Source organism: Peromyscus eremicus, chromosome 9 (assembly GCF_949786415.1).
Source record: "Peromyscus eremicus chromosome 9, PerEre_H2_v1, whole genome shotgun sequence".
NCBI classification, from domain to species: domain Eukaryota; kingdom Metazoa; phylum Chordata; class Mammalia; order Rodentia; family Cricetidae; genus Peromyscus; species Peromyscus eremicus.
In genome coordinates this window covers 67,015,827-67,023,885 of record NC_081425.1, presented here as the reverse complement: position 1 = coordinate 67,023,885, position 8,059 = coordinate 67,015,827, and the positions used below count along the sequence as shown (strand labels likewise).

General features: G+C 49.0%; 1 protein-coding gene across 1 annotated transcript; it reads left to right on the top strand.

The window, feature by feature from the left end:
- The first annotated feature begins 502 nt into the window (after positions 1-502).
- Positions 503-7,392, top strand: LOC131920000 (dehydrogenase/reductase SDR family member 2, mitochondrial-like). Its single transcript, XM_059274423.1, has 8 exons — positions 503-651; positions 1,959-2,136; positions 3,191-3,292; positions 4,927-4,997; positions 5,825-5,876; positions 6,394-6,528; positions 6,843-6,898; positions 7,150-7,392. The coding sequence occupies exons 1-8, from the start codon at positions 503-505 to the stop codon at positions 7,259-7,261; spliced, it is 855 nt and encodes a 284-aa protein (XP_059130406.1). The 3' UTR covers positions 7,262-7,392.
- Positions 7,393-8,059: the final 667 nt, after the last annotated feature.

The following is an 8,059-nucleotide window of genomic DNA, read 5'->3' as shown; positions in this document are numbered from 1 at the left end:
TCTGTAGTTGGTCTTTCTTTGGATCACCAGCTCCCAAATAATGACATGAAGACTTCTTATTAATTATGAAAGCTTGGCCTTAGCTTAGGCTTGTTCCCAACTAGCTCTTATAACTTAAATTAACCCATTTATATTAATCTATGTTCTGCCACATGACTCATTACCTCTCCTCCATACTGTATGTCTAACTCCCTCTGTGCTCACTGGCTTAATCCCATGCACCTCAGATTCTTCTTGAGTTCCTCTTTCTCCCTGAAAGTCCTGCCTATTCTTTCCTGCCTAGCTATTGGTCATTCAGCTCTTTATTAAACCAATCAGAAGGTTCCTTAGGCAGAGATAGATCTTCACAGTGTACAAAAAGATTATCCCACAAAAGGGTTCTGTATTTTCTGGAAAGTTTGGAGGACAGTGGAACATCTGTCAGAGACTTCATGGAGGACCCAGGAGACCGCAAGTTCTAATGTGTTCCATAATTATGATTGTCTTCACAGGTCTCTCTCCAATGGCTGCCATGTTCAGGTCTATCCCACAGGTCTTTAGGGGCCATCAATGTGCATCAGTCCTTCTCTCAGCAAGAATGTTCAACAAAAAAGCAGATGAGAAACTTAACCTGACTGATAAAGTGGCTGTGGTCACTGGCTCTACAAAAGGGTGAGTGAATGGAAGTCCCTGGAAGGCTCATTACTGGGAGATGTTGCCATGGCCCTGCGGATACACACATCTCACATATCCTTGCCTTTCCCCCCACCCATCACACAGCTCTGTTGTTTAACTCTGTATCTCAACATTTCTCCCTAAAATATCTGGTTTCTGAGCTCCATGAAGATTTGTAGTTATAAAACCAGCTACTCTTAGACAACCAGAGCAGAGTCTGAAGGTAGTCTCTTATCATGTTTGTGGGACAATCCCTGATTAACATTTTACCACCAGAACAGCATCTCTGCTTCCTTATCTTTCATACCCACATGGCCACTGTATTTTGAGTCCTCTGCTAACAGAAAGCAGTCTGACATCTAGTATGCCGTAGACTCAGGGGGTCTCATTGACTGCATACTGCATACAGCACCAGGAATGTGCAGGGCAATGTCTCACCACTAGCTCAGAGTGGTCTAGGTGCCCTCACATGGCTTCCCAGATCCCCCCGGTTCCAGATGTCCTCTGGCTCCCATAATGATATGCATTTATAATGAGTCCTTAAATCATCAGAAGGAGGGGAGACCTTCATCCTCTTATTCTTTTATGGTCTTAACATCACCAATATATTTAGAACTGTTTAGAATCACCGGGAAAAACGAATTAGATTTTCCAGATCCCAGTGATGTCTTAAATCTTTTTGTGTGCTCCCAGTTCTCAATATTCATAACGAATAAAATACATTAAAAATTCTCAGCTGCCAGATAGTTTCGACAAGACACCGGGCACATGCCTCTTTCTCTTCCTTGATTGCAGCTGCTTGACCAGTACCAATCAAGTCTTCAGACCCCCTCGGGGTTGGGAGATCTAGAGGATAGCATGTCCTCCTGCAGAAAGTTTCACAATTGCAGTCTAGAGGGAAGGCATTAGCTTTAGAAAGAGTATAATCCATGCCAGACCCCTGAGGCTGGGAAAAGGCAACAACATTGACTAGTTAAGAAGTCTCTACAATTTAGGCTCGATACCCAACCAGGCCAAAACTCTTCTGATGTTGCAGCCTTTTCAAAGCTCCTTTTAATAAAATTATGGAAATATATTCATCTATATAGTGTAATTATCATGCATGAAGCTGTGGGAATGAATGAGCAGACCGTGAAGGACTGGAATGTGGTAGGTACTCAGTGATTGCTCTTGACTGCTACGGGAGACTCTGAAGCCACTCTTGGGCAACCTCAGGGAAACAACCGACATGGTCATCAGGGTCTGCCTGGGAACAAGACAGAGAGAGCTGAAACCATCATCGGCATCTCCTTTTCTGCCCACAGGATTGGCTTTGCCGTCGCCCGGCGTCTGGCCCAGGATGGGGCGCATGTAGTCATCAGCAGCCGGAAGCAACATAATGTGGACCAAGCTGTGGCCATATTGAAGGAGGAGGGGCTGAGTGTGACAGGCACTGTGTGCCATGTGGGGAAGGCTGAGGACCGCCAGCACCTTGTGACCACAGTAAGGAGCCATAGGCTGGGACAGATGGAAAGACACTGATCTAACCCTGGCATGAGGGGGCTGAGGTCTCCAGGTCTGTAAATGAGGCTAATCTCACATTCTCAGGATAGTCAGATGTGACTAAAAGATTTCCTGACAGGAAGGAACAGCTGTGCTGTTCATACTAATCAAAGAGATGGCCAGTGGTTTGGCATGACCAAGGAGCTTGCCTAGAACCTCACAGAGGTCAGAGTTATAAACTATCTCCACAATAAAGTCTGAGCTGTGTAGCCCTGGCCCAACACGTACTGTATGGATTGTCCATTAGACTAGCCTCTGAAACAGGAGCTTTAGGGTCAGCTCCTGTTGTGACCACCCCAGAAGAAGTGAGTTGTGAGGTGGGATCTGAAGGAACATGGAATGGACAGGTGTCGTAGTAGACAAAGGAGAATCCTTCCAGGCAAGAGCAGAGAGCAGAGAAGGAATCAACTGGAAACTGAAGAGCTGAAAGCAGGACCCCTAGGAGCAAAGGTCTGAAGGTGGGATCCAGGGACCAACCAGAAGTCTTACATGGCAGAAACTAGATGCATCCAAGCAGGGAAGAAACACCATTTCATTCAGTCTCTGTCAGGATCCGGCTCTGGCCTGGCACAGCTCCAGGATGGCCAGTCAGTCACTGCTTTAAGTTTCTGTGGTCACACTATCTGACAGAGACAACTTAGCTAAAGGTTTATCTTGGTCTGTGGTTTCCATCCATCATGCCGGAGAAGGCATGGGTGTGGAAGTATGTGGTCAAGTCTGTTCCCATCTCAGTAGATGGAGAAGCAGAAGGTGTGGCAGGTACTGTGGGCCAGGTGTAACTTTCAAAGGACTGCCCTCAGTGACCTCCTGCCAGCTCGGCTCTGCCTCCTAAAGGTCCATAGCCTCCCCCACACAGTGCAGTAGCTGGGAAACAAACATTAAAACATGAACCTGTGGGGGACATGTCAGATTCAAAACAGAACAGTGGGTTTCTTTGGCCATTGTCGCTCTTTCCTCTGTTCTTCACCTGCATGCCCTGCCATCTCCTCTGCAGGCCCTGGAACACTCTGGGGGTGTTGACTTCCTGGTGTGTGTGGCAGGAGTCAATCCTTTGGTAGGAAGCACCCTGGGAGCCAGTGAACAGATCTGGGACAAGGTGAGGAGAGTGCCTTCCTACACAATGTCTATATGTACTCATGATCGCATGAATGCGTGTGCATGTACCACGCCTGAGTTCCCATAGAGCTGCATCAACACTGGCTTTGATGGACGGACGCGGGGCTTACCTGAGTCAGGCTTTCCATAATTAAGTTCAACAGGTGCTGGCCATGCCCAGCCTCTACCAGACTCTTGTAGCTCCTGTGTTGATTCTCCTCATGCTGATCCCTGCTACTAAGTCCTGAGATGCCAGAAAAAGATGTCTGGGTCTGGTCATGGCAGAAACCCTCAGGCTCAGGTTTATGAAACTGTCACAACCTAGAATCACTGGCACCTCTGTGAACCCTTCAGCCTGGCTGTCCCAAGGAGCCACAGGCATAGCTGATAGATAGGTCTCTTCCCCAGTTCTGCTGTCTCAACTGGAAGCCACTGGGCACTCAGGGAGCTCCTACTGCCTCGGCAGACCCCATCCCTGTTATTCTGACAAGCTCACCCACGACTAGTCAGGTGTGAACCCCCGCCTGTTCCCGGGGGCAGGGAATTGGCCTGTGATCTGAGTGCACCATTCCCTTCTCGTGGGTCTTCTTCCCTCGGCCACCCTGCCATTTTCTCTCAGTAGACTCTGCCCCACCTTGTCCTCTGTGGTTCTTATGTTCCATGGCCTCCTTGATCCACCTTCCAGTTCCTCCACCTCACCCTTCAACCACATCCAGACTTCTCCAGCTCTTTCTTTTCTTTTCTTTTTAAAGATGGCACAGGTTTGACTCCCAAACACTGCATAAAAGCTTAACTCAACCTAACCCAACCAAAATAGTATCCAAAACAGTAAATACACCACGAACAACACCATCCCGGTTCCAAACACTTCCGGAGGTAGACTAGGTGCTGAGCACACACTCCTTTTCTCTCGCCCATGCTCCCCTTTCAGTCAGTCACTAATGACCAAATTCCTCTCCTTTCCTTCCCCATACTTCCCCAGCCTTTGGAAGGCTGAAGTGGAGTTTGTATGGGAGCTGAGTACGGTAATTCTCTGAGGCCTGGGGAACTCAGGGGCCTCAGAAGCATGCATGCCCTCCGACAAACTCTGACCCTCTGTGCTGGCTGCTCTTATGTCCGCTTGACACACAAACCACAGTCAGCAGAGGGAAAGGAGCCTCAGTTGAGGAAATGCCTCCATAAGATCCAGCTGTGAGGCATTTTCTTAATTAGTTATGGATGGGGGAGGGCCCAGCCCATTGCGGGTGGTGCCATCCCTGGGCTGGTGGTCCTGGGTTCTATAAGGAAGCAAGATGAGCAAGTCATGGGGAGCAAGCCAGTAAGCGACACCCCTCCATGGTCTCTGCATCAGCTCCTGCTTCTAGGTTCCTGCCCTGTTTGAGTTCCTGTCCTGACTTCCTTCAGTGATGAACAGTAATATGAAGTGTAAGCCAAATAAACCTTTTCCTCCCAACTTGCTTTTTGGTCATGGTGTTTCATCAGAGCAACAAAACCCTAACTAAGACACCCTCACTCATAGTAAAAGGACTCAGTGTCTCAGCTACCCACCATACTCATGGAGCTTTGCTTCTGTTCTGGACCCCAGACAACAGTGTCTGTCTCCCAGTCCAAACTTTGTATTATTTGGGATTTCAGATCCTGGATGTAAATGTGAAGTCTCCAGCTCTGTTGCTAAGCCAGTTGCTGCCCCACATGGAGAAGAGGGGGTGAGTGCATGGGGGGGGGTGAGGGCCATATGCATTGATTTTTACCCACAGGAAACACTTGGGTAGAGGCCCAGGAATTTGAAGATATATGTAGGTGTGTGTGTGTGTGTGTGTGTGTGTGTGTGTGTGTGTGTGTATGTGTGTATGACAGGTATGTCTTTCAGGACAAGTTTTGTTTCTAGACCTGATGTTTTCCCCAAGGATGTGACGTTTTGATAGAGAATCATTTCCTGGGGTGAGAACAAGGCTTGCTTTCCAGATCCTCAAAGGACCTTTCACTGGCCCTTATGTCTTTCATCTCAGAATATAGGGACCTTGCTTTTTGTGACTGCTGCGGTGATGAAGGGTCCAGAGTGAAGCAATCTGGGGTTCCCATCTCTCACTCCCTCACTCTTGGCCTCCTTAGTAGGCCATGTCACCTGTTTCTCTCCTGGTCACAGGCACCATGGGCTGACCTCTGACCTGCTACATAGCCTGGTCCTTCTGTGTATCCTGTGGCTACCCAGGGGTGATCCAGCCTGGGACTCCCTAGTGATCTATTACACCACAGAGGTCCCTACAACATATGGACATCGCTTGAGTTATGTCCTCTGGGTGTGCTGCCTCAGTTTGGGGACCCTGTTTAAGGGCTGCCATGATGACTGCATTTACTGAGTGGTGGTGACTTTAAGGTTCACTACTTCAGATGCCTCGTTTCTCAGAGTTCTAGATCGTTGCCTAACACTTTCACCGTCAACTCTGAGCTCTTCTCTGAGCGTGAAAACAGTTTCCTGCCTCTTCCAATTGAATGAATCTCTAATCTCACTCCATATCCCTTTCTCCTCAAGGGGAGGCTCTGTTGTTCTGGTATCCTCTGCAGTGGCTTATGTCCCAGTGCCGGTGAGTATGGCACCCTCTGGTAAAGTGGGTGAGGGCAAGCTGCCTTGATTTCTTGTGAGGCCTTGCAGAGGGATGTGGGAGAGCTGACTGTTGATCCTAGATAAATAGAATACACCATGAATATGAATACACCATGAATGCTTGAGATCAGGTATTATTATCTCATTTTGCCCTCAATGGGCAAAAATCTGCCATTCGCCTGTAAGTGATGTTAGTTTGTATATCTGCCCGGATAAGACCCTGTATCTCCTAATTCCAGTTTCCTGGCTGACTTCAAACGAACAGCGCAGCCAGCATTCCCTGCATCAAGCTTGGGTATACCTGATAGCAACTTGGTGACATAGACCAGGCCCTGACCCCTGGAAAACTGCTGTGGGGTGGTGAGGCGCAAGGGGAGGGTCTGTGTTCAGGCTACAGTCAGGCACAGCTTCGTAGTCTGCAGCCCGGAAGTGACATTTGTTCCAGTAAGGATCCCTTCCTGCCGCACTGATTCGCGGTCCCCTTCTCTGCATCTCAGAAACTGGGCGCCTACAACACCAGCAAGACGGCTCTGCTGGGCCTCTGCAAGTCTCTGGCTGTGGAGCTGGCTCCGAGAGGCATCAGAGTGAACTGCATAGTGCCTGGAGTTATCAAGACTGACTTTGGCCTGGGGGTGAGAACGACAAACGCCTTCCAGTCCCCACCACCTACGTCTTTCTCTCTCCATGCGCCTTCTGGTCCCTTTTCCATCTTCCATCTGAATGGAGGCCCACAGAGCCTGGACATGCAGCGAGAGCCCCCTTCCCGGGTCAGGCTTTGGGCAGCAGCCCCTTACTTTTCCGCAGAAGAATGAGGGTCTCTGTCTTCTTCAAGCACACTAGTGTTCATTTCATCCTCCCACAGAGGTGTGGGTCAGCCATGATGCTATCCTCATCCCATCGTATCGCCAGTCCTCTGCCTAACGCTGACTCTGAAATCTCTCCCTAGGAGAAAACATTGCCGAACATGTGGCCTGAGTTGAATAAAATCTACGGACTGCAGCGGTAGGTAGGGCTTGGGGGATTTGGTGTTCTGGGCTTCGTTTTAGGGAAAATTATATTTCAAGATGAACCCCCACCCCCGACTCCTGGCTTCATCTGCTTTCTGGAGTCCTGGGTTGGAGGCAGGAGGGTGGGTATAAGTCCAACAGCATCACCTCCCACGGAGACTGGCGAATGCTAGGTGCCCCTCCCGGACTGCGGAAGCCCGGATCAGAGCTCAGCGTTTCTGTGACCTCATCTCCTCTTTCCTGCAGGTTAGGGGAGCCAGAAGACTGTGCCGGGATTGTGTCTTTCCTCTGCTCCTCAGATGCCAGCTACATCACCGGGGAGAACATCACAGTAGCTGGCTTCTCCCCTAGACTGTGAAAAGAGCGTGGCTTAGAGACTGGCTGGAGGTCCTCGGGAAAGCAGAGGGCTTGCTGGGGAACAGTAGATGAAGAGCCTTAGCATGTGCTTGGGGTCCAGGTCGTACAGGGAACACCTACTTAAAAATGGTGAAGGAAGGCCGGTGTTTAAAGTTTTCATTTGGAATAAATTTGTTTGGATCCTCCTGGACATGCTCCTGTTTGTATAGTGATACACACAGCCCTCTGGAGCCAGAAGCACCCTCCTTGGGTTATTGCCTTTTCTTACCACTGGCCCTCATCCCTAACAGTTTTTTTTTTTTTTAAATCCCTCCATCTCTCCTTTCGTTCCTTTTCTGTGAAGACGGAAATCAGGCTAGAGCCTTCCCATCTGCTCTTCCAGAACTACCCTTTCCTTGGTGTTGGACTCTGTGCCTTGGGACGGTCTGTAGGGATACTTCAAGACCTTTGACCTCTGGCTTACAGGTGAGTTTGGTCAGTTGGAGGCAGATTGGAAGTCAAGATGATGAGGTCAGAGAATGTATTTCCCAGGCTCCCTTCTTGTCTGCCTGCTGTGTCTGGGTTCTTCTGTCTACCAAAGGGAACTTCGGTCAGGTGACACCCTCCATAGCTTCTTACCTGTGACTTCTGGCCTAGGTGTGGTAATGGCTCTTTACCTTGTTGGGTACTAACTAAACATTGGCTGCTCATTTGTAAAGGCTTTAAAAATCATCTTGAGATTTTCTTTTTACATGTTTACACCGTATATTGATCAAATCAAGGCACTGTGTGACTCTTCCAGGGGAGATGGGAACAAACG

Excerpts from the sequence above, each read along its gene's own strand:
- LOC131920000 (XM_059274423.1), top strand. The coding sequence starts at position 503 with ATGGCTGCCATGTTCAGGTCTATCCCACAGGTCTTTAGGGGCCATCAA. Across the intron at positions 2,137-3,190 it reads GCCAGCACCTTGTGACCACA|GCCCTGGAACACTCTGGGGG; the intron begins GTAAGGAGCCAT and ends TCTCCTCTGCAG. Across the intron at positions 6,529-6,842 it reads AGACTGACTTTGGCCTGGGG|GAGAAAACATTGCCGAACAT; the intron begins GTGAGAACGACA and ends ATCTCTCCCTAG.